At 38.0% G+C, this 26,581-nt stretch overlaps 1 protein-coding gene across 3 annotated transcripts in view; it reads left to right on the top strand.

The window, feature by feature from the left end:
- GPCPD1 (glycerophosphocholine phosphodiesterase 1) overlaps positions 1–25,617 on the top strand; it is a 51,764-nt gene extending 26,147 nt beyond the window's left edge. The window contains exons 8-21 of one of the 3 annotated variants that reach the window (XM_032859141.1): positions 223–454; positions 2,129–2,291; positions 2,604–2,736; positions 3,677–3,731; positions 6,720–6,812; positions 9,426–9,503; positions 10,194–10,233; positions 14,018–14,079; positions 16,345–16,410; positions 18,153–18,289; positions 18,787–18,922; positions 19,438–19,598; positions 24,106–24,177; positions 25,393–25,504. In XM_032859141.1, coding sequence (XP_032715032.1) covers positions 223–454; positions 2,129–2,291; positions 2,604–2,736; positions 3,677–3,731; positions 6,720–6,812; positions 9,426–9,503; positions 10,194–10,233; positions 14,018–14,079; positions 16,345–16,410; positions 18,153–18,289; positions 18,787–18,922; positions 19,438–19,598; positions 24,106–24,130 — 1,381 coding nt within the window. In that variant the 3' untranslated portion in view covers positions 24,131–24,177; positions 25,393–25,504. Of the gene's footprint in view, positions 1–222; positions 455–2,128; positions 2,292–2,603; positions 2,737–3,676; positions 3,732–6,719; positions 6,813–9,425; positions 9,504–10,193; positions 10,234–14,017; positions 14,080–16,344; positions 16,411–18,152; positions 18,290–18,786; positions 18,923–19,437; positions 19,599–24,105; positions 24,178–25,392 lie in introns of all 3 variants that reach the window. The other 2 variants (XM_032859139.1, XM_032859140.1) reach the window with 2 other exon arrangements.
- The last annotated feature ends 964 nt before the right edge of the window (positions 25,618–26,581 follow it).

Raw genomic sequence — 26,581 nt, 5'->3', positions numbered from 1 at the left:
TGCAGAAATACATGTAGATAAAAACATCAATATCTTATGAAACATAACTAACGCCTTAACCAGTAACATGTGTAGTCTCATATAATACCATATTTTTGTTACTTGAAGGATTAGCATTTTCAGGGTGCACTTTTAAAGTTGGCATTCGGGTAACATTTGTATGAGTTTTCCTTTTCCTTTTTTTTTTTTTTTTTGCATTTCATTATTTTTCCATTGGTGTAGGGTAAAGCTGACATTAGAGGGCCTGGAAGAAGATGATGATGATAGGGTGTCTCCCACTGTTCTTCACAAAATGTCCAACAGCCTAGAGATATCCTTAATAAGCGACAATGAGTTCAAGTGCAGGCATTCACAGCCAGAGTGTGGATATGGCTTACAGCCCGATCGTTGGACAGAGTACAGCATACAGACGATGGAACCAGATAACCTGGAGCTAATATTTGATTTTTTTGAGGTGAGTAATTATTTCATGGAGAGAGTTGAGAAAGAATGCAGGCATGGGCTTGTTTTTAAATGTTTTGATTTTTATTTTAGTCTGAGTGTAAACCCATGATTCATACATCCTTTTAGATGTTTAATTTTCTATACATTTTAGCAGGCTTAAAAAACTTGGAGTTGATAGACTCAAGTACTATAAAAAAATCTCAGTTGATGTTTTACATCAAGACCAGATGTCTTAATGTTTATGCCTGTTCTTTTTTTTTTTTTTAAACCAACGTGGGGCTTGAACTCACAACCCTGAGATCAAGAGTTGCATGCTCTGCTGACTGAGCCAACCAGGAGCCCCTGTGCCTATTCTAAGTATAAATGAATTATATAAAGGAGCCTCCAAGGATAAGCAGAGGGACGAGCAGACTGTGTAACTCTTGATAGGCAACCTAGGACTCAACATGACTGAGTCCTCCTCATGACTAAAGTGTGTAGTTTATTGAGGCATTTTATTGTAAGAATTCATAACAGTGGACTCATTTTTGCAACTTTACTTGATATTGTAAATATGTAGCAAAAAAGAGTTGCTCTGAAAATTGTGCCAGGTTGTTCAGAATCTGCTGCTAGCCTTCCAGAGTTACTCATGACTCTTAACACTAGAGCCCTCTGACTTGTTGGCTGTACAGGTGCTCTCCTCTTCACAAGTCTTGCTGGGTCCTTGGCTAACTAAGGTCCTTGCTTGATTGTGTCCAGCTAGTGGTTATGTGTATTGCTTTCCTTAGATTCTTGATCTTTGGTACTTCCACTCCCATTTCCTTTAGATGAAGGCACCCAACCATAGTTTTGTCAAAATAGGAGAAAACAGAATGGATTTAAACCCACAAGTAACATATGTTACACTTGTCAATTAAAATCATTATACTCTTTGAATTATTTAATTTGATGATGCCTTTATGCATCGCCTTTGCAACTGGCTTTTTGGCTACTTTGCATTGTACGAAATTTAAAGTGTTTCCTTTCAAAAAACTATTATAAAAGAATTTTTATTTTTTATAAAACCTGTAATTTGATCTTACCTAAGTAAGAAGATCTGTGGGACTTTATTGTTAAAATGTGAGGTTTTCGTTGAATATTTCCTTATTTCTTAAGGACGTACCTTTTAATACTCTTAAATGTCCTAACTTGCTTTTCATTTATTTAGCAGTTTTGGAAATACTATTTTATTCATAGACTGGGCTGATAAAATATCCAATGTAATGTCCAAATGAGTATTCAGTTTCCTAGAGAGTTAACTATCCCTTTATGTCCTCTGTTGGAAAGCATTTTTAGAGAATATAATGCACATTAACGGCTCACTACAGGTGTGTGTTAGTATATCTTTGAATATAAAGATACTTAGAAATTTTGTCAGTGTTTGAAATTCATCTGATACATGTTAGAGAATCAGAAGTGTCATTCGCCAGAGTTATGACTAGTAAAGTACCATATAAAATCTTAAAATATTATATACTAAAAGAAAATGTATCATTTATTTTACAAAGAATCTATCTAAATTACCTGAATATAAATTTGATTCCTATTTGTTATTGATCTTCTTCAATAGATTTTGAATTAATTTTAAGGGAGTTTGTTGACCTTTAAATGGGAAATGCTGAAGTGTAAGAATATGGATTATTTTAAACCTCATTTTTTATTTCAGGAAGATCTCAGTGAACATGTGGTTCAGGGTGATGCCCTTCCTGGACATGTAGGGACAGCATGCCTCTTATCATCTACCATTGCTGAGAGTGGGAAGAGCGCTGGAATTCTCACTCTTCCCATAATGAGCAGAAATTCCAGAAAAACAATAGGCAAAGTGAGAGGTAAGCTGAGAGAAACAGAGGGGCCCTTTATAAATGAGCAAAGGTAAGATTCGAATTTTGGTTAGTTTCAAATTGAGCTTTTGGGAATGGTGCTAAATTATTTGTTTTTAGAATATTATCTACTACAGTAGCAATAAGGGGCATCTGTGAAATTTTCTGGAAGCTTTACTTTGAATCAGTTTTGGCTTGTTACTTGTTTTCTATTTTATAGAGATTGATAAGGTTGGTTCAAGTACTTAATACTATTTAGATGCTCATTGTGGTCTTTTTAATCGGCTTTATCTTTATTTCTCCCTTTTTTTTCTATGGAAGTTGACTATATAATTATTAAGCCATTACCAGGATACAGTTGTGACATGAAATCTTCATTTTCCAAGTATTGGAAGCCGAGAACACCGTTGGACGTTGGACACCGAGGTGCAGGGAATTCGACAACGACTGCTCAGTAGGTTGAATATTTGAGCGGCATCTAGTGCTTGGTAGCTTGTGCATGATAAGGCTCCATTGGGTTGGCCCACTGAAGGTCGGAGATCCTTTATTACCTGGGATTTAATGTAATTCAAATTAAGTAGAAACTCTGTCATAAGACTCCGGACAGTCTGTCTAAAACCTACTGAACCGATGCGAAGAGGGACGTTAAAACAGAAAGCCAGGAAGAAAAGCTTGATGCAGGAAGCAACCTGAATTTCAGTGTGTGTGTTGTGGTTTCAACTTTTTCGCGTGCTCCCCTCTCTGGGTCTCGGTTTCCTCACCCATACTTGGTATTGTTTCCATACTGCTGTCCTGCTGGGTCTCAGCCTTTTCCCATTCTCCCGGTCTGCCAGGATTAAATCCTCTGAGGCACCATTGCAAGGAGCAAGTCTCTGTGTCTCTTCTACTTTATGCCACTGCAAAAGGTGGTTTTCCTTGACTGGCCACCTTACTGGGGGAGGTATGTGTGGCTGTGGGATATATTTATTTTCAGCTTATACATACTTATAGTCATTAGAGCTTGTTTTTATGGAATAAATGCATCACCAAGTGATGGTCACAGTCTTAATTTGGGGATGGCAGAAGTAGCTCCAGAATAGAGAATTTTGAACTGGTTCCATTGTTAAAGACATAGTTGGCTTCTTTTTTTTTTTTTTAAGATTCTACTTATTTATTAGAGAGAGACAGCAAGAGCACGGGGAGGGACAAGCAGACTTATCCCCCGGACTCCAAGCACAGAGCCTGTTGTCAGCAGGGCTCCATCCCAGAACACTGAGATCCTGACCTGAACCTAAGTCAGACGCTTAATGACTCAGCCCTCTAGGGGCTCCAGTTGGCTTCTTTATTACATTTGTTTTCTTTATCCTTTCTATAGTCGGTGATAACTGTTTATCTATATATTTCTTCTCTTTCAGGCTTGCTAAAGTTCAAGAAAATACTATTGCTTCTTTAAGAAATGCTGCTAGTCATGTAAGTGACCCTCTCTCTTTTTGAAAACTTGGGACTGTTGGTCCAAAGGTAGCAAAGTAGAGAATTGTGGGCCTGGGTAGTCTGTTCCGTTAAAAGCTTAAAAAGGTTAAGTAGGTTAAAAATGCGTGCTTCTGACTATGATTCTAAGCGAAGGTAAAGTATCTTTGAGCATTTGTTTTTAGATTCTTTTTTTTTTTTTTAAGTTTTTATTTATTTATTTGACAGACAGAGATCACAAGTAGGCAAAGAGGCATGCAGAGAGAGAGGAGGAAGCAGGCTCCCTGCTGAGCAGAGAGCCCGATGTGGGGCTCGATCCCAGGACCCTGGGATCATGACCTGAGCTGAAAGGCAGAGGCTTTAACCCACTGAGCCACCCAGGTGCCCCTTGTTTTTAGATTCTTGATTAGGATTGTGATGAAAACTATAGAATCCTTAGCATCTTTGTTTGCGATTACAAGGGTTTTTTTGTTTGTTTTAAAAGATTTTATTTATTGAGAGAGAGCAAGAGAGCATAAGCAGGGGGAGGGACAGAGGGAGAGAGAAAAGCAGGCTCCCCACTCAGCAGGAAGCCCAGCATGGGGCTCAATCCCAGGACCCTGAGATCATCACCCTGGTGAAGGCAGACGTTCAACCGACTGAGCCACCTAGGAGCCCCTGAGTTTACAGATTTTGAGTGATTGGAACAAGAAAAACATTCCCCATTAAGCACTGGTTTTCATTAACTGAATATTGTCTCATTCAGATACTTTGGAAATAATGATTACAGAAGGATTTGATGATGGTTTTATATAACACTTAAGTCTGTCAGTTTATCTCCTGCATACCAACTTGATTATGTTAAATTTCTTAATTCCTTTTATCCATTTATTAAAGGTTAGAGTCCATTTTTTAGCTTTTAGTTCTTTTCAGCAACTACAACTTGACATTTTTAATCAAGAACCTGAGATTTCCAGGTCTCCCCTGCTGCCCTTGTACCTGACTGAAAAGCTTCATGCTCTGAAGTTAAACTAGGGAGGAAATGGAGGAACAACTCATTCTTTTATTTTCATTTTTTCCACAGTGTGCTCCGCATGCCTTAAGCTTTTGCCTTTTTATAAAATAGTTCAGCAAGTAAACTTGAATAGTGTGATGTTTAATTTTATCACTTATATGAGCAAACATCTATTCCAAGACATACTTTTTTCATATTTGAGCATCTCTGCAATTGGTAAGGGTTTTACTACTTTCTTAGCCTTGCATCCTGGTATCATGGGCAGCATTTTTCCCTCTTTTTAGTGGTATATGAAGCATTTTATAATTCATGACATTTTACGTTATTTTAGTGTTTAAAAATATGAATAGTGGATTTCTTTGCCTTTTTGTTGAAAGGATATTAAATCTATGAGTGTTGGGCTCTACTTCATTATTTGGAACTGGTTTTCATGGTAGCTAATAACTATTCTATACATTGGTTTATTCTGTAAACACATGAAGATCATGTTAATGAACTTGCAGTGTCTCCATGCTTCTTCTTCTTTTTTTTTTTTTTTTAAAGAGAGGGAGGAGAGAATCTTAAGCAAGCTCCACGCCTAGCACAGAGTCTGACACAGGGCTTAGTCTCACAACCCTGAGATCATGACCTGAGCCAAAATCAAGAGTCGGTTACTTAATTGACTGAGCCATCCAGGCATCCCTCTGTGCTTTTTGAGAGAAAATTTCATTAAGCTTTTTTTCTTCCATGTTCTGTTGAGATCCTTCGTAAGTCATATAGATAGCATTTTAGAATGCCATATGCTAGTTATTAATGGCTTGTTTATTTTAATACTAAAAACGTATCCTTGAAGGGGTTCTGGTATGTTATTAGCTTATTTCTTAAAGCTTACGCATGGATCTAGGGATCAGATTTTATCTCTTCATAAAATTACCTTCCTAAAGGGTGGTGATCCTGTAAACATTTAAACTACAAAGCTATAATTTGTTTAATTATTGTGACTATTTAAGGATTGCAAGTTTTGTTCTCTAGTAGAAATGCTTTGTGTTACTGTCTTGTTTATAGCACCAGAAGGAGCTAAACTTACTTCCTGCTTCAGAAGTCATCGAGGAATTAGGCTCCTTTGATTCTAGTCTGTGATCCATGTGCCCTCAAAAGTTGGACACCCCTTCCATGACCTAAAGCTTGGGCACAGGTGGAAGCATGTCATCCATCCTTACACAAGCACTTCTCTAGGCTGCAGTAACGTACAGAATGCTCAGACCTAGTTTCCTTTGATCCCAGCCAGCTTTCTTTCTGTGAATGCACACCTTTGTGGGTCAGTTTATGTTCTCAGCTTTATTTGGATTAATTCCTGTGTCAGAATGGCTCTGACTTGGAAAAATGCACCCTTAACTCATTGTCATCATCCTCCTTCCTTTTGACGCTCTGTCAGGAGACTGGGCTTTTGCGGCCCCGTTCTTGACCCTCTTGCTTCTTTCTATCTTTTCAGCAGCACCTGTCATTTCCTCTTTACTCTGCTTCTGGGGTTTTGCCAGGAAAGGCTGGAAGGTGTGCCGCCCAAGTGCACCAGGGTGCAGAGCTGAGACAGTGGCTTCTTCCTTTAACCTCCTCATCTCTGAGGGTCTGGTACCTATGAGCAATAAGGCACAAGGTGACCCCGCTCCCTGTTCCGGCAGGCTCAGTTTATGTTTATAGTAGTAGCAGAGGTGACAGGCTGGCTACTACCACAGAGTGGCCCTGGAGTGTGTTCAGGTGGGTCAGTGTGCCCATGTTTTTGCCAGGAAAAAAAAAAAATTGCTGTGCTATTACAATGAAGAACAGTAAAAACATTGTAAGAGAAGAAACTACTTTTTAGAAAAGCTTGAAGCATAACATAATTCATGAGGAAGTTTTTTGTTTTGTGTACAGGTCTGTGAGTTTATAGTGAACAGTAAATTTCTTATGTCCTTGTAGTTTTAGATGTATTGTGGGCTAGATAATGTTTTTCAAGTACTCATTTCCTTTATTTCTTTTAGGGTGCAGCCTTTGTAGAATTTGATGTACATCTTTCAAAAGATTTTGTGCCTGTGGTGTATCATGATCTCACCTGTTGCTTGACAATGAAAAAGGTATGTTGAAATTCCTTCATTTTGGGGCACCTGGGTGGCTCAGTGGGTTAAAGCCTCTGCCTTCGGCTCAGGTCATGATCTCAGGGTCCTGGGATGGAGCCCCGCATCGGGCTCTCTGCTCAGCAGGGAGCCTGCTTCCCCCTCTCTCTGCCTGCCTCTCTTCCTGCTTGTGATCTCTCTCTGTCAAATAAATAAATAAAATCTTAAAAAAAAAAAAAAAAGAAATTCCTTCATTTTATTGTATTTATTTTTTCAGAGAGAGAGAGATTGGGAGGGTGGGGAGAGAGAATCTTAAGCAAGTTCCATGCCCAGTGCAGAGCCTGACATGGGGTTCGCTCTCACAACCCTGAGATCATGACCTGAGCTGAAATCAAGAGTTGGTCACTCAACTGACTGAGCCACCCTGTTGCCCCCAAATTCCTTCATTTTAAACTCTTACAGTTAGATAGGTTTAAAGGCTAGGAAGTTTGTTTTACATATATGTGTACAGTTATTTATTAGAGTTGACCAATTCATTTTTTTTGGGCAATTAATGCCAGTTCTTTCCTCTGTCAAGTTCCTGTAACATTGAGTAAGGAGACAGGAATAATAATTGCCTGGAGCAGTGTCTCTGTATTGCTGATTTGTTTTCTTCTACTGTCTAACAAAGGAACCTTCCAGGTGGCTTCTGTATAAGTCTGCCACTCTCCCTGTAGTAAAGCAAGAGAGGAAGCTGTCATAGTGTCTGTTTTCTAGCCTCCCTTCTAGTTTTGCCTCAAGCGTTTCCTCAGATTAATAGGTTAGTATGATTTGGCCAGAAGAGAAGAGCCCAGTGGAAAAGCACTTTCAAGCAAATGGAAGAGGGCCTTAGGAAAGGGGTGTAGATTTAGGAGCTAGGGGAATGTGACAGACTTTTGAGTCAAGAAGGGAAATGTTCAGAACTAAACCTCTAGATGTAAGTACCTGATGTCAGGGGACCAGAGGCAGGGGGAGTGGTAATGTGGCCAAAGGTACAGTAGGCCTGGCCCAGAGTGGAGATAGAATGGAGAATGGCACGATGGAGGACAAAGTCCAGAAGGAGATTTAAAAATGGGTATTTCCTAAAAATTGTAATTATTGTTCAAACATAATTGTGATAATTGTATAGTGCTTAAACTTTAGTGTATAAATTAACCAAGTGATTTCTTAAGAACTTACTAGGTTCATTTGGCATTTTCTCTTGGGTATTATTTTCTGTTGAGGTAATTTAAACTTAAGGCTAGTTTGCTAACATACAGCACTTTACCAGACATGATTGTTGTAGTGTACACGGCAAGGTGCCTGCCTGCTCATGGATTTGAATCAGTCATGGGGGTTTGGATTGCTATGGTGTATGAAAAAGCATGCTTCCATTTCTAGAAGTGGACCCCACTGTTTTTGCATATGTGAGGAGATAGGCTGTAAGTCTTTCTTGGTAGACCGTAGGGTCTGACCCTTCTTGTCCATAGTCTTAGGGGAGGGAAGGAGATACACCTATTTAGATAATAGAGGTAAAATAACTTAGTAGAAAAAGAGGAGATTGTTTTGCCCTGGGAAAAAAAATCAATGCAAAAGTGGACGGGAAGGAAAAATCTTTATAACCAAGATTGAGGTTAATGAATCAAGCCGTAATTTCAAAAAACCTATGAGAGTTAATGGAAAAGTGTTACTGATCCTGTTTTCACCAGACTTTGTCTTGTTCTTAAGTTGAATCTGGATGAGTTAGAGAATGAAAGTAAAAAATTATATGTATTTTTAGTTTTAATTTTCAAGCTGCTATTTTCCTTAACAAAATCAATTCATGTTCATTATAAAACTGAAGAGGATTATGAAATGAAAAATAAATCTTCCTTTCCCCTTTGTCTTTGGTAACACTCCCTTACTCTTAACAGTTTCTTGTGTGTCTTCTAGAAGAGCTATATGTACAGGTTTATACCATATGTATGTGAACGAATATGAATGTAGTAGATTTTAGCATATTTGTTGGATTGATGATTTATTGGTGGTCCGTTAATTCATTTCCTTAAGATAGGGGTGCTTAAATAGTGTGATGTTTGATATGGTAGTAAACTCTAATAAAACAGGTTTTTTCATGGGGAAAACATTTGTAATAGGTTAGAGTTCCTGTTAAGTATTACTGCTTCAGTCTAATCAGACATTTTTTTTTTCACAACCATTGAAAAAATGTGGCTGTTTTTAACCAAACTTAAGTTTAAAAGGTTTAGAAAAGTTTAGAAACTTACTGACAGAAATTAATCTTTGTATAGTACTTGTACATGTTGATTGCCTTGTCATGTAGCATGGTTATACATATGTCAGAATGTCAGCAGTATGACAGGAAGTAGGGGAAATGACTGATTCCTGGCTCAATATGTCTGCAGGGCCCTAGCCTCCTCCCAGCTGCTTTTTTCTTCCAGGCACTCTCACCTACATCAAAAACAAAAACCAGAATTTAAGAGCCGGAAGGTGGTTTTTTTAAAAAGGGGGGGGGCTCCCCTGCATGTGCTTGCTGTGGCTTGCTTTGTTCTCATCATTCACTATGTTGGGTTGTTAGGCCTGTCTAGGGTTAAACATTCAGTAATTTGAGGCCCATTTTTCTCTTTATTTTCCTTTTAGAAATTTGATGCTGATCCAGTTGAATTATTTGAAATTCCAGTAAAGGAATTAACATTTGACCAACTCCAGTTGTTAAAGGTAGTAATGATACATAAAATGAAAATGATCTTTTAGTTTTAGAATGATTTATACCTTGTTTATGTTCTCTTTCTGCATGGAGATGACTATATATTCAGCATCAGTAGACTATATGCTTGGTTCTCTGTTCTAGTAGGAAGAGTGGGTTTGTGCTAATCCATCTGTCTTCTCTAACAGTTTCCACAGACCCCACAGATTTTGCATATGTGAAGAGGCTAGGCTATAAGACTGTGTGTAGACCATAGGGGCTGACCCTTCTCATCCAGTCCTAGATTGCCTCTGGTGTGCATTAGCCCTTCTTCATAGAACTGTTTGACAGTTGGCCTTTTATGCTCTCCTTGGTTTTTATACTTCCATTACTAGGATCTTTGTATGTTTTTTATACCATGTAATTTTATATGATTATTCTTCCTATTTTCACTAGATACCTATATAAATGGTTGATTGAGTATAAAGAGTTTCTTAAGAATTTTTATATTCTTCCCTACTTGGGTATTTGATCATGATCTTAGATGTATGTGTGCACATGTAAAATATATATAGTGATTAGTGATTATTCTTACTAAACTGATTAAGTCTACATTTTATGGTTTTCTTGCTAGCTTTTCAAGTTATAGTTCTGTTAACCATATCTTCATAAACTAAGGCTTTTTTTCTTGCATTTTGTGTTTGTGTGTGTGTGTTTTCTAGCTTGCTCATGTGACTGCTCTAAAATCTAAAGATCTGAAAGGTATGTACCAATATGGAGGCACCATTTTCATTTCGTAGTTAGTATGTATATGGTATTTCCTTTTTTTTTCTTTTTTCTTTTAACATACCCTTGGTCATTTTAATGAATATAATATTGGGCTGTCTAAATCATTTTATAGACATGAAGTCTTTACATATATTCATTTTCAAATGCATTTATGTCATGTGTATAGTAATTACGAGTTTTTACTTTTATGAGTTTTCTTAGCTTGATGATCAAAGTTCTTTGTAATTTTTTACCTATCATTTTTTCCAAACGTTCTTTTTTTTCCCCAATATATATTTTTTAAGATTTTATTTATTTATTTGACAGAGAGAGAGAGAGAGAGAGCATGATCAGGGGGAGCAGTAGAGGGAGAGGAAAAAGCAGGCTCCCTGCCAAGCAGGACCCTGGGATCATGACCTGAGCCAAAGGCAGAGGCTTAACCATCTGACCCACCCAGGCCCCCCTTTTCCAAACATTCTTAACCCAAGAACAAAGTGGACGATATATAAAGTATGAAAGCTGCTCTAGAGCCAGGAGTTTGAATCCAACTCTGACATTTACCAGCTGTGACCTTGGGCAGGTTACTTTACTTTAACCACTTTGTCCCTCAGTTTCCCTTAAACTTGTCCTGCCTATAAAATCCCTTTGTGATTGTACTTTACTTGGCACTCTCATAGAACTTCATAGTTTGTGCCATTCATTTGAGGTTTAATGGCTCCTTTTTTTTTTTTAATTTTTTTAAAAATTTCTTTTCAGTGTTCCAGAATTCATTCTTTATGCACCACACCCAGTGCTCCATGCAATACGTTCCCTCCATAATACCCACCACCAGGCTCACCCAACCTCCCACCCCCCTCCCTTCCAAAACCCTCAGTTTGTTTCTCAGAGTCCACAGTCTCTCATGGTTCATCTCCCCCTCTGATTTCTCCCAACTCACTTCTCCTCTCCATCTCCCCATGTCCTCTGTGTTATTCCTTATGCTCCACAAATAGGCGAAACCATATGATAATTGACTCTGCTTGACTTATTTCACTTAGCATGATCTCTTCCAGTCCCATCCACATTGATATAAAAGTTGGGTATTCATCCTTTCTGATGGAGGCATAATACTCCATAGTGTATATGGACCATATCTTCTTCATCCCTTTGTCTGTTGAAGGGCATCTTGGTTCTTTCCACAGTTTGGCGACTGTGAATGGCTCTTTTTTTTTTTTTTTTTTTAAATTTTATTTTTTACAAACATATATTTTTTCCCCAGGGGTACAGGTCTGTGAATCGCCAGGTTTACACACTTCACAGCACTCACCATAGCACATACCCTCCCCAGTGTCCATAACCCCACCCCCCCAACCCCCCTCCCCCCAGCAACCCTCAGTTTGTTTTGTGAGATTAAGAGTCACTTATGGTTTATCTCCCTCCCAATCCCATCTTGCTTCATTTACTCTTCTCCTACCCCCTTAACCCCCCATGTTGCATCTCCTCTCCCTCATATCAGGGAGATCATATGATAGTTGTCTTTCTCCGATTGACTTATTTCGCTAAGCATGATACCCTCTAGTTCCATCCACGTTGTCGCAAATGGCAAGATTTCATTTCTTTTGATGGCTGCATAGTATTCCATTGTGTATATACCACATCTTCTTTATCCATTCGTCTGTTGATGGACATCTAGGTTCTTTCCATAGTTTGGCTATTGTAAACATTGCTGCTATAAACATTCGGGTGCACGTGCCCCTTCGGATCACTACCTTTGTATCTTTAGGGTAAATACCCAACAGTGCAATTGCTGGGTCATAGGGTAGTTCAATTTTCAACATTTTGAGGAACCTCCATGCTGTTTTCCAGAGTGGTTGCACCAGCTTGCATTCCCACCAACAGTGTAGGAGGGTTCCCCTTTCTCCGCATCCTCGCCAGCATCTGTCATTTCCGGACTTGTTCATTTTAGCCATTCTGACTGGTGTGAGGTGGTATCTCATTGTGGTTTTGATTTGTATTTCCCTGATGCCGAGTGATGTGGAGCACTTTTTCATGTGTCTGTTGGCCATCTGGATGTCTTCTTTGCAGAAATGTCTGTTCATGTCTTCTGCCCATTTCTTGATTGGATTATTTGTTCTTTGGGTGTTGAGTTTGCTAAGTTCTTTATAGATTCTGGACACTAGCCCTTTATCTGATATGTCGTTTGCAAATATCTTCTCCCATTCTGTCAGTTGTCTTTTGGTTTTGTTAACTGTTTCCTTTGCTGTGCAAAAGCTTTTGATCTTGATAAAATCCCAATAGTTCATTTTTGCCCTTGCTTCCCTTGCCTTTGGCGATGTTCCTAGGAAGATGTTGCTGCGGCTGAGGTCAAAGAGGTTGCTGCCTGTGTTCTCCTCAAGGCTTTGGATGGATTCCTTTCTCACATTGAGGTCCTTCATCCATTTTGAGTCTATTTTCGTGTGTGGTGTAAGGAAATGATCCAATTTCATTTTTCTGCATGTGGCTATCCAATTTTCCCAACACCATTTATTGAAGAGGCTGTCTTTTTTCCATTGGACATTCTTTCCTGCTTTGTCGAAGATTAATTGACCATAGAGTTGAGGGTCTATTTCTGGGCTCTCTATTCTGTTCCATTGATCGATGTGTCTGTTTTTGTGCCAGTACCATGCTGTCTTGATGATGACAGCTTTGTAATAGAGCTTGAAGTCCGGAATTGTGATGCCACCAACTTTGGTTTCTTTTTCAATATTCCTTTGGCTATTCGCGGTCTTTTCTGGTTCCATATAAATTTTAGGATTATTTGTTCCATTTCTTTGAAAAAAATGGATGGTACTCTGATAGGAATTGCATTAAATGTGTAGATTGCTTTAGGTAGCATAGACATTTTCACAATATTTATTCTTCCAATCCAGGGAATGGCTCCTTTTTTTTAACACTTGATTCTGTATATGTCCTGTCTCTTCAACTAGAATATAAATCTCTCTAGGGTGGAAAACATGTTTTTGTATTCCCCAAGACACTTATAATGCTCTGTATATAGTAGGTGCTCGTTAGATATTTATCTGCAATTGTGGTAACAGGGTGGTTGGAATGACTTTATGAAGATACTGTAAAGTGTTAAAGACTCCAGAGGTTATCCCCAGAGCACTGATAGGACTTTGTAGGCTTTGTAGCTGTTTCACGACTGTTAATAACAAAATGAATGTTATTTATTATTTTTATTATTATTATTTAGTTGGAAATTTTTATATGACTTTAGTCTTTGTAATACACAGGGTTTTTTTTTAACAAAATAAAAGTTTGATAATTAGTTTGATACCAAATTTTTTTTCCCTCTTGGAAAAAAATTCTTAGGTGTCTTGAGATATAATCTATTTTTAATTAAATGGTAGTGGTAACAAAAGCACAATTTTAACTTTTCTTTATATTTTCTTAATTTCTAACTTCTGAGCTGATTTTAATATTTCAAAAAGAAGCCTTAGCACGAGAACACAGCTTTTAATTCCATTGAGAAATAATGAATTACTGCTGGTGACTACTTTGTAAAAAGTAGTATTACAGTGTCTATAAGAAAGTACTCAACTGTTGGGGCCTCAAACTTGGTGTTTCTATGAAATGTGGTAAACTAGTTTTCATAAAGGATGCTTATTTCCTTGAAAAATACTGCATATGAAGGGATCTCATAATTAACTTTACATCTCTCTCTCTCTCTCTCTTTTTTTTTGGTCCTGAGAGTTTAGGATAAGATCTTAGTGATAAAATAGTATCATATCTACTGAGTTTTTATAATTTTAATTTTCAGAATCTGTGGTTGAGGAAGAAAATTCTTTTTCTGAAAATCAGCCGTTTCCTTCTCTTAAGATGGTAAGTTCCTTAGGGAAACTAGCAAAGACTGTCTCATTAATTCTGTTGTAACTGAATTAGTTATTTTGGTTTCTTAGATGGGCACTAAAAAGACTGTGTCAAAGATAGCATTTATATAAGCTTGTCATTGATTCTTTTTAGAGAAGATATATTTCTGTATGGTGTATGTATGCTGCTTTTTTTTAAAGAGTAACTTCTCTGCCCAAATGAATAAAAATCCCCATCTTAATGGATTAATTTGATAAGAACAGGAAATTCACATATTTCTGTATACAAACAAGAAATAGAGGGCACAGAAGAAGGGGTGGGAGGGACTGGTGATGGTAAGAGAGCATTTTTACAATATTTAAAACTGTCCCTGGTGCGCCTGGCTGGCTCAGTCAGAGGAGCATGTGATTCTTGATTTTGGGATTGTGAGTTCCAGCCCCATTTGGGTGGTGTAGAACTTACTTAATTAAATAAAAACTTGGAAAACAAACAAACTGTTCCTTAGCTTTTAGAGAGAAATGAGATTCTCCAGCCAAAGAAAATAACTACCCTCGTTACTCAAAATGAGACACAAATTTCAAGAATTCACTTGAAAAAGTATAACAAATACTAGTACAAAGATTTTAAAACTAGACACAATTCATACAGGAATCCCTTTACCAGTATCAGGCAAGTCCCTGTGGATGCCAGGCACTCCTTGCTCATGCTGGGTCTGCTTTCTTTCCTTCTGGCTCCTTTTCTAACTTCTGTTCTTCTCCATTGCCTTTTTCTGGTGATGTCAGGTACACTAGATGTCTTGGGCAACAGTTCATCATGATTATTTACACCTCAGAAAAGAAGCTATAAGAGCGCTCGTAAAACATGATTGGGATAATTTTCCAGATTTTTATGATGCCCAGCCAAGTAACGTCATTCCTTCTGGTTCAAAAATCTGAAAACCTTTGGTTCTGGGAAATCTCATGATTCCTAGACTTGTGATTAAAAACAACTTTTAAAAAATTGTGTATTGGGGCGCCTGGGTGGCTCAGTGGGTTAAAGTCTCTGCCTTCGGCTCAGGTCATGATCACAGGGTCCTGGGATCGAGCCCCCACATTGGGCTCTCTGCTCGGCGGGGAGTCTGCTTCCCTTTCTCTCTCTGCCTCTCTGCCTGCTTGTGATCTGTGTCGGTCAAATAAATAAAATCTTTTTTTTTAAAAAGTGTATTAACGGTTTAACATTTACTTAGCCAAATACCTTAAACACACTTTTGTTCATGTACTTTGGCACTGTCACTATAATTTAATCACAGAAATTTTAAAACCAAAAAGACCAAATAAAATCTGTTTATTTTTAAGAGAGGTAAAGAGCGTGCTCAAGGGAGGTTGGGGGAGGAAGGGCAGAGGGAGGAAGAGAATCTTAAGCAGGCTCAGGCTCAGCGTAGAGCCCTACTCAGGGCTCGATTTCACAACCCGAAGGTCTTGATCCGAACTGAAATCAGGAGTCGGATGCTTAACAGACTGAGCCACCTGGGTGCCCCTGAAAGTCTTGATTTAAAAGAGAATCTTAGTAAATTTGATGTTTAGCACTCTCAACACTAACATACACTATTGTCCTTATTTTTCTAATGTTGCATTAGTCCAGTAAAAACGTGATAGGTACATTAAATAAAATAAGGCTAAAGGTATCAGAGAAGAAAGTAAAAAAGCTCCACATGAAATTGAGTACACAGTTTTAGGTGCTGTATTTTACATGCAGTGGGTTGGTGTAGACCCCAGAGCTATGCTGGTGGAAGGATTTGAGGTGAAAGATACAACTTTGTGATGGTAGTGCATCTGCCATCACTGACGCTGCCTGAGATTGCTGCTTTTTTTTTTTTAAAGATTTTATTTATTTGGCAGAGAGAGATCACAAATAGAGAGAGAAGAGGAAACGGGCTCCCTGCCTAGCAGAGAGCCCGATATGGGACTCGATCCCAGGACCCTGAGATCATGACCTGAGCTGAAGGCAGAGGCTTAACCCACTGAGCCACCCATGCAGCCCGAGATTGCGGCTTTTGTTGTTTAATTTCTGTCGACTTTCTTATTTGACTTAATCATCAACCAGATTGTCAGTTTGGGTTTGAGAAAAGATAGTGGTTTCTGCTGAAGGCACAAAACATTTTTATCCGTACTTAGTGATATGTTTTACTATAGGTAGCATTTTGTAATAATTCTCTTTTCCTTTTTTTTTCTTCTCTTATTCTGCTGTTCATCTCACCAAAAACAAAACAAAATTCACCTCCAACAAACAAAACTCTAGGTTTTAGAGTCTTTGCCAGAAGATGTAGGGTTTAACATAGAAATAAAATGGATCTGCCAACAGAGGGTAAGTAATCCTTGATGTAATGCCTTCTTCCTCTCTCCCCCTCATTTCTTTAAATGCATTTATTCCCATCTCCTTGTTTTAATGGAAAAGTAAAGCTGAAATCTTACTGTGGCTTCTCCCAACATTATTGGACCTTTTCAATAAAGCATCCTTTATCCTTATACTATATATGAATACTTAAAAGTAATGATGAATGTATCATAGTATAAATTTCAGTTTAAATGTGTCTTGTGTGAACATTAATATGGATTATTCTGAATATACTTAGAAAATGAATGTGAAAACTGGACCGTTAACTTTATAACTGATTAGTTTTTGTTTTCTTATTCGCCATCTAAATATTTATTTTAAATAATTCCCTAAGCAGTGTCCTGTTAGGTGGCAGTAGTAGCTGGTAATAGTTAACCAAGAAAAGAAATTTCCATAGGTGTGTTGTAAATCATTCCCAGATTTAGTCATTTTTTTGTTCAAAAGTTTATATTGAAAATGAGGCATTTTGTGGGTGCTGGGTTCAAGTTGTGAACAAACAATAAACCTTACCTTCTTGGAACTCTTATAGTCTAGTTGAGGAAAACAATTAACTATTGAATATATCAATGGGGATATGTATAAATGGTTGGGATGCATGGGAAGAGGGTTCTTGGGCCTGGGGGTTGTTGAAAGGGTTTAATTCGGGTGTGATTGGGCAGTCAGAGCAATATCCTGGATTTCTTTTGGCAGAATACTCTATAACTGCCCTCAAATCTTGCTTTCTAAGTAGCTGTTATATATGATAACCTGGTCGCAGTTAACATTGTAAGTGATTTTTTTTAATAAGTGATTTTTAGTTTTCTGAGCTTTTAGGATTATTTTAATGACTGATATATAAAACATATAATATTTGAATATCAGCAGGGCTCTTAGTGTCTTCGCTATATTTAGAGAATATTTTTATTGTTTGTTAAGGGTACTTGATATGACTTTAAGAGCCAAAGAATGAAGCTTTTAATTAGTGATTAGTAATTACCTGGGTTTTTTTGTTGTGGGGGGCACTTGGGTGGCTCAATTGGTTGAGCATCCAACTCTTGATCTCAACTCGGATCTTGATCTCTGGGCCATGACTATAAGCTCTTTCTGGGCTCCACACTGGGTATGAAGCCTACTTTAAAAAAAAAAAAAATAACCTGGGTTTTTTGGTAATGAATTAGCAAATGAAGTCCTTTTGTCTTACAGTTCATGAAGATTATATAAATATTTTTTTAAAAAGATGTTATTTATTTATTTGAGATAGAGTATGAACATGGGGTGGGGATAGTTTGGGAGAAGCAGACTCCCCGCTGAGTTTGGAGCCTGATGCAGGGCTCCATCCTAGCACCCTGAGATCATGACCTGAGCCAAAGTCAGACGTTTAACCGACTGAGCCACCCAGGCACCCCATATAAAAATATTTTAAATATTTTTAATATTTATTTTAATATTTTAGAGTGCAGAGTTCCAGGGTTTTAGCTTTTATTTTGTTAACTTTATTAAAGCAAATTTTATTGATGGTATAATCACTTTGTATATGTGTCTTTACCTGAATTACGAAAGCTGCACAATCACTAAGTAGCTATGTGGTCTTGGGCAAGTTACTTAATCTTAGGCCTTTGATTTCCACAGGTAAAATAAGAGTTAGATTAGATGATCTCAAGATTTTTTTTTCTGGCACTATGATTCTAGGGTATCTAATGACTTTTGTTTTCCTATTTATTTCTTCTACATAGGATGGAATGTGGGATGGTAACTTATCAACGTATTTTGACATGAATCTGTTTTTGGATATAATTTTGAAAACTGTCTTAGAAAATTCTGGGAAGAGGAGAATAGTGTTTTCCTCATTTGATGCAGATATTTGCACAATGTGAGTAATACTCAGTTTTTCACCCTTAGATAGTAGCTGGGATTTAGGGTGCAAAGATTATGGTTGAAGGTAGGAAGGTTGCCCAGACTTCACCCTTGACTTGACCTCTAGTCAGGTTACATATGTTTTCACATCCCTTTAGGTGCAGGATGCCCTCCCAACTCCTCTAATGAACTCTACACCCACTGGATCCTAGTACCTCACACCCTGTGTTTCATTTTATAGGCATGTAACATCCTCCTTACGAACTCGTAAGCCTTCAAAGGCTTTCTTATTGCCCATTCTGAGAATCTTTCAGCTCTTGTATAGAATGATTTAAAATCTTTCTTTCTGATTGACAGGTGTAATACATGTTAATGGTGATTATATCTCAATAATGGGATTACGCTCTTTTGGGGGAGGTAGTTTCTTTATATTTTTAGTTTCCTAAAATTCTAAAACAATATATTAGAATTATCTCTCTGATGAGAAAAGTATTTTTAAATTGTCTTTTTTAGGGTTCGGCAGAAGCAGAACAAATACCCCATATTATTTCTGACTCAAGGAAAATCTGATATTTACCCTGAACTCATGGACCTCAGATCTCGGACAACCCCCACTGCAATGAGCTTTGCACAGTTTGAAAACCTCCTAGTAAGTTATGCTTGCTTTTTTTTTTTTTTTTTTTTTAAAGAAATGTCTGAGAGCAGTAGTAAATATGTTTTCATGTTATTTTACACATCTAATTGGTTAGTTTTGACACATTTATAACAATCTTATAGCTCTACTTAAATAAGGATATTAGATCTCATACTGAAAAGCAGTTAAATGAGCAACAAAATATTTTCTTGCAGGCCTAGGTCAAGTAAATTTTTGTAGGTTTTTTTTTTCTTTTAGTCTTTTTTTTTTTAATGTTCAGTTGACATTTAATATTGGGTTTTGGTGAGTTTTTGTAGATTTCTGAGTGTATTTTATGAATCATCTAAAATGGCTGGACTGAAAAAATATGTTAGAAGTTTTTCTTCCAATATATTTTATCAAATTTAAAGTTCTAACATTTTTTTTCTCTACTCACTCTACTTTGGGGAACATTGATGTAGATTATGACCATTTAGCATTTGCAGTTAATAAGTTATTTTTTCATGAGTAACTAATTTTTCTTCTTTTAGGGGATCAATGCTCATACTGAAGACCTGCTCAGAAACCCGTCCTATATTCAGGAGGCAAAAGCTAAGGGACTAGTCATATTCTGCTGGGGTGATGATACCAATGATCCCGAAAACAGAAAGAAACTGAAGGAACTTGGAGTTAATGGTCTAATTTATGATAGGTATTTGTTTTTCATGAAAAGTTTCCATGGATTGTTAGAAAAAAAATAGTTGTTTTATAAAATTAAAAATAATATTAAATTTAGTTAAGTTAAAATTCTGTAGTTCAGCCTGAGGTTTATCTTAACATTTGTCAGTGGAATTTTTCAAATTCTGGAGTATAGCACAGCCATGTGGGAAGCTTATTAAACATTTGGATAACTGGGCTCTATACCGGATGTACTGTCATCTTGAGGGTTGGGGGGCTATCTCCCCCAGACCTCTCTCTGCACCAGCTTTCTTGGGGATCTCACCCAGTTCTGTGTCTTTTCATACCTTTATTCTTTAATTTTTTTTTTTTTTTTTAATCTCCAACCTTTGTGTCTTTCCCCTGACTGCCTAAACTTTTATATCCAGCTACCAATACCTAACCTTTCTATAAGACTTCCTTATTTCGATGTAAATGACAACTCAGTCTTTCCGGTTTCTCATTCCAAATCCTGGGAGTCTTGTGGCTCTCTTCTTAAACTCATACTCTAAAACCAGTCAGACAGAATCTTTTTGATTCTGTCTTCAGAATATAACCTGAATGTATCCACTCACTGTATTTACTACTGTCACTGTCTGCTAAGACAAGCTCATTTCTCATGTGGCTTATTGAAGTCTGTCTGCTTACCAACCACTCCTTTATCTACGCCTCCTTGCTCTCTGTTCCCGGCACGGCAGCCAGAGCGGAGCCTGTTCTAACTGAAAGCAGATCCTGTTACTGCTTAAAACTTTCCCACAGTTCTCTTTGTCACCTAGAGTAAAATCCAAAGTCCTTCCAAGGCCCCACGTGAGCTGATTGACATCTTTCTTCCTCCATCTCCTACCCCAACACACCCACACAAACATAAGCTCCACAAGGACAGGCTCTTTGCCTGTTTTGGTCACTTCTGTATCTCCAAAAGTTAGAACAATATGTGACATGCAGTAGGTGCTCAAATATTTGTTGAACAAAAGTTTTTTCCTTTTTTAATAAGCTCCCTAGGTGTTTATGATAGAAGTTTGAGAGCCACTGATCTGAGAGATTAAAAGATTTCTTAATATAAAGAAAGTTTGGGTTAGGTGGGATGTCATTTAGTCTGCTAAGGGATTAGCAGGCTTTGTAATACTTGAGCAACATCATATAAAGAATAAGTGATGAAATTCTTACAGGCCTGATTTAAAAAATACTTTCCCTGAATTTAGTTCACTTTACTTTTTGTCCTATGTAGTTAATATCACTTATGATAGACTCTTCCAACTAATTAAAAGAAGATAAAATTTTTACAGTAACCATTTGAAAGAAATGCTGGCTTTAGCAAAATTTTTGAAGATTTTTCTTGGAGGAAGAGGAAGGAATGATTGCAAATATATTCTGGCAAGAAAATGGTTTGTGAGACAGATCCTTTGAAGGGCCTTAACTTGGTTGGAACCAAATTGTGACATGTAATGGAGAACAGGAAGATGCTTTGTGATATTAAAGGCCCTGAAGAAAGTGAGCTCTTTCTGGCCTGGGTCAGTAAGAATAATTTCAAAGAGGAAGCCTGGATTTGGATTTTGAGAGTGGCTGTTTGCTTTGACAGGATTTGAGTTTTAGGCAGAAGCAATAGTGTGACTCAGGGCAGGACTGTGTTGAAGGTGTGGAAGACGTTGAGGAGATAGCCTAGGATGGGGCTTCTGCTAGGGTCTGTTAGGGTTGTGTTTACCTGCAAAAGTTTGGGGGTTTTTAAAATGTTTTAATTAAAGAAGTGTGTGTGTATGCAAGGTTTACAATAAAAACCAGCAGTTCCCTATGCCAATCCCTTTCATTGTTTTTAGCTGAGTTCTTGTGCCTGAATGTTTTTTACTGCGAGAGAGAGAGCGCGCAGCACATGCAGGCACAGAGTGGGGGGCATAGTGAGAGGAAGTCTTAAGCAAACTCTTGCCCAGTGTGTGGAACCTGTCTCATCACCTGAGGTTATGACCTAAGCCAAAATCACGCTTAACCAATTGAGCCACCCAGGTGCCCCACCCTAATGTTTCTTTTAGCTGTTTCTTTTGGCACATAATATGGTTATGCTATTATTTTTCTTATTGTCAAATCTAGACATAATAGGGAAGATTTTGAACAATTCATGATTTTGGAGCCTTTGATCTCTTTTACATTGGGGGAATTGTTCATGAGAGTCGGTGTTTTAGTTGATCAAAACTGATTTTTTTCTCTTCTTTCCAAAGGCAGTAACATATTATGGATTTTACATTTAATCATGGTTTTATGGTACATTATCTCATATAAAAAGCTATGTTTGATTTGCTGGTATTTGGAATTTTTGCATTTGTGATAAAGAGTAAGATGACCTTTAAATTTACCTTTCTCAACTGGTTGTTGTCTCATTTTGGTATGGGGAAAATACTGCCTCAGTAATTAGGCAGTGTTTCCTCTTTTTATTAAAAAAATTACTATACCTGCTCAAATGATTAAAAAATAAATTCCGTAACAAACATACCCATTTAAAGTAAAGAATGTTATCATTAGATTTGAGGTCTCCCATATGCCTCTCCCTAATCTAATTCCTTATCTCCTCCCTCAGATAAAACTGCTTATCAGATTATTATTCTCTTTGTAAAAATTTTAAATTCTGTTTCTATCACTAAATAATATACTATCTTTAAACTCTATTTGTACTTTTTTCTCACTTGTGATAATGTTCTTAAAATTAATCTATTTGTTGTATATAGCTATAAGTTGTTCATCTTTGTGGCTATATAATACTCATGGCTATGTCTCTATTACAATTTATTCTGTATGAGAACATTAGGTAGTTGCTAGGTTTTTGCTTCTGCAGTGTTTGCTGTAAACATTGTTGAACCAAGCCTTCTAGAAAACATTTGTAGAATTTCTCTAGGCCAGTGACTTTCAAACCTTCTTGACCCAACCCAGCTAGAAATGCATTCTACATTATGACAAGGTGCACACATTGATACGTATATCTACAAGTAAGTACCTGAAACAGAATTTTAAAAATAATGGCCCTTGGACATTTTCTGTTTGTATGTGTACTTTTGAAATGCTAGTCCATTTTGCCACGGGCCTTCATGTTTTTAAATGCTAGTCTTAACTTTCCAAAGTTGTTTTGCAACCCATTGTAAGGCGTCTGTGGGTCATGTATTGGAAGAGTATGTAAGGATTAATGTCCTGTGGAGTGGATGGTTCTGTATTCCTTGGTTCTGTACCCATTGTAGCCTGCTACCAGTTCTCAGGAGGAGGCCAGTGCGTAACAAACTGTCTACCTGACAGTTTATTATCATCAACACATGGTTAAGCCGTGTATAGTTAGGATTCTGAATCAGGCCTGCTAGGGCGCTCTGTCCTTAGGGTACAATGCTGGTCCAGTGGCATTGGCCCTCTTGGAGTGACGGTAGTTCCCCACATGCCTTCCTTTTTACTCAGACTGCTCCTAGACTCACTGACTTCTTTGGGTGCTGCTGTCATCCTTAGTGAAGACCATTCCCTGACTGTTCCTGTGTCAGAGCTCCCATCTCCTGCAGTCCTGATCTTTCCCCTTCCCTGTCATTTTTATGGAACACATCCTTTAGTATCTTCTTGAGAAAGGAAGACAGGGAAGTAAATGTTTGGTCTTGCATGCCTGGAAGTATTGTGGCTGGGCATAAAATTTCGTGTTACTAATAATTTTCTTTTAGAATTTTAAAAGCATTTCTCTGTCACATTCACAGTTTCGGTGTCACTATTGAGGAATGTGAAGCCATGTTGATTCTTGTTCCTTCACATGTGATTTCTTTGTTTCCTATCTGGAAGCTTACAGAGTCTTCTTTTTGTCACCAGTGTTATAAAATTTCATAGAGATGGATCTTGGTGTGGGTCTCCTTCCATCCCTTGTGCTGGGCACACAGCAGCCCATTTAATCTGTTGATATGTGTCTTTGAAGACGCAGAGATTTTGTGAATTATCCTTTGATTTTTGTCTCTTCTGTTTTTCTGGGTTCTCCCCTCTCCCGCCCGTTATAGAAATCCTTTAGTTTACATACTATTCACTCTTGGACCAGACTTCTAATTCTTACGTTTTCTCCTATTTCCTATCTTTGTCTTTTTGCTCTACTTGGAAAGATTTCGCCAACCTTATCATCCACCGTTCTATTGCGTTTTTTCTGTCTTTAATTTTAAGAACTGTCTTTTTTCTCTGAATGCTCTTTTTTCTTCTATGTATAACATCCTGTTTTGGTTCAGTGAACTATTTCTGTGAAGGCATCAAGGACTTCTTTTGTGTCTTTGGAATTTTTTTCTCTTTGACTCACTCACTGTCTTACATGTTAGAAGTTTTCCTCGGTTGTTGGGAAATCCTTGGCTGCTTCTCATGGTAAGAAACTGGGATCTAAATGCTTGTTAGAGGCTCCTGAATGTGTGAATGGGGCTTGTTAACTTGGATTTCACTGAGGGGTGATCTGGGTGGCCTGTTTGGTCATAGTTCTGCTGTCAGTAGATTTAGAACTTTACTTTTTGGCTGACCAGATTCCTCACAGAAGAGTCTATATAAACTACCTAGAGGACCCAGATCTGGCTCCCAGGGTTCTTGGGATTCAGGTAAGGGAAGAGAGCTGGGGAAGGGAGGGCATGTCTCTGAATTTTGCATGTGTTATATGTATGGACTGTCTCTAATTCCCCTGGTGCTGGTGGCTTTTGTAAAACGCCCAAACCCTCACCTGGTGGTCTAGTCCTCCATTTCAAGAGGTTTTCTGTTAAGTTCTCGAAATCAAATAAACCTAAGTGGGGGAGCGGGGTGCCGGGCAGCCTTCATGGCAGGAGTTAGAAGGAAGGGGATGCTTAATGCTGCTCAAGAGCCTTTACTCATCCTCCCTGTTTTAGCTGCCACCCCCCTCTTTCCCCAGTTCTAGGGGAATCTGGTGCTGCTTTTAACTCAGCCTTTTCATGTTTTCCACTACTGGCTTGTGATTTGGCCTTTTATGTTCTGCTAACTGAAACACTTTGTTATTACTTATGCATCTGTTTTCCAGCTTCCAAAATTTTGTTGCTGTGTGTCTCTTTTTTTTCCCCCCCATATGCATGGATTCTTTTTAAATCCTTTTATTTTCTTTTTAATGGAATATACAGAGAACATATAGTTGCTTCTGATTTTGGTCTGATATCTTGACCCAGAGGTCACTTCTCACTCTCTTAGAAATTCTTTCCTACTATGATGTCACAACGACCTCTGCTGTAGCATGAGTTGCCTGGCCCTCACATTTAGGCCTGAAAGGCCATCCTCTCTCTGCTGATGGGCAGTGCAGTGCTGCCGTTGTCACATGGGACTTTTTCTGGCCTTTCAACTAGAGGTACCTTGGCCTAGGCTGCACAACTTTAGGACAGTTCTCACAGTCCAGATCTTCAGTGCTTTGAAGTCACAACTGGGTATGAATTCCAACCCTGCCTCTTAATAGCTTCCCATCGGTAAAATGCGGCATTGCCGGTTGCTTGGCTTGGAGAGAAGATACCTGACGAATCAATCACTAGTAAACTACAGGTTTATTTCATTTTCTGATTCGGTTGCTTTGTAATCCGTTCTTTTTCATTATGGGCACAAAAGGAAATGCTGCTATTCTGTGTTGTTGGAAAGATGGAAGAGAAGTATTTTTAAACTGAACTGATAACTTACATCTTTTAAAAGGGAGGTGGGCTCTCGCACAATGGATATTCCAGGCATTCTGTAATCAGATTGCCCTGAAAAGGTTAAGGCAGACGGATCTTAAGTAGACCATAAAATTATACTGTTTTTTGTGTTTTGTGTTTGTTTCATCATAGGATATATGATTGGATGCCTGAACAGCCAAATATATTCCAAGTGGAGCAGTTGGAACGCCTGAAGCAAGAATTGCCAGAGCTTAAGAGCTGTTTGTGTCCCACTGTTAGCCGCTTTGTTCCCTCATCTCTGTGTGGGGAGCCTGATATCCATGTGGATGCCAATGGCATCGATAATGTTGAGAGTGCTTAGTTCTTACTGGACAGAGGCCGTCTGGGGGCGTGCACGCTGTTATGGGTATTCCCTTTTCATCATCGAGCATCGTCTTATCTACGCCTTCTAGGTTTCTCCGTCCAATGAAGCAATAATGAAGTATTTTACTCTTTTCACTACAATTCTTGCTCGAATTCCAAGTATGCTATTTAAATCACTTGGCCAGGTATAATTACCCGTCAGTCTCTTTCCAGTGAGAAAATTTATTGGTTGGCAAACATATTAAACGGAATAGCTAAACATATAATGTTAAACAGATGTTCATTAAAAGCATAGTGCTTTGAAATTAACTATATAAATATCTTATATTTACAGTTCTTACAGCTTTCATTTGATCAGGTCTGAAACATTTAGCACTTGGGGAACATGACAATGCATAATTATACCTGACCACGGCAGAAATAAGTACCTCAAACGCATGCATTTGCACTGGTGATTCCAGCCGCACAAACCTGTGTGCCATCTATGTATATGTGTATTTTTTACATGGATTGACATGCACAGACCGCATTTCCATTCAGTGTGAACCTTGAGGCTGCCGCCATTGTCCCACTTAACCAAACCAATGCCTGTGTAAGCAGCCTGGAGGTGATCCTTGAAAACTTGTTTCATAAGTCTTTCAAAAATTGTTTTGCATAAATGTTAAAATGCTGCAGGGTAATTTAATGTATGAAATACTAGAAGTATGTCTATATCGTTAATAGAGTAGATCATAATGTATAAATCCTATTGAGTGCATGCTTTAGGTTTTAAGCATGAGATTATACGCGTTTACTGTAAGTCCTTGCATCTGTGGTGCTAGGTGAGTGTGAGAAGGTGTCAAGGACTGAAAATATTTTGTTGCTTAAAAAAAAAAAGCCTGTTTGTAGGCATTTTCAGTATGCTTATCTTAAGTGTCTCTCACTACCTATTACACACCGTTGCTTTGTGGGTTTGTTGTGTGTGTGTTGTACAGTAGTTAAATCTCCATGCAGAAAA

The sequence above is a fragment of the Lontra canadensis genome, unplaced genomic scaffold, assembly GCF_010015895.1.
Source record: "Lontra canadensis isolate GAN:19392208 unplaced genomic scaffold, GSC_riverotter_1.0 scaffold16, whole genome shotgun sequence".
Taxonomy (NCBI): Eukaryota; Metazoa; Chordata; class Mammalia; order Carnivora; family Mustelidae; genus Lontra; species Lontra canadensis.
This window is presented reverse-complemented; position numbering and strand designations above follow the sequence as displayed.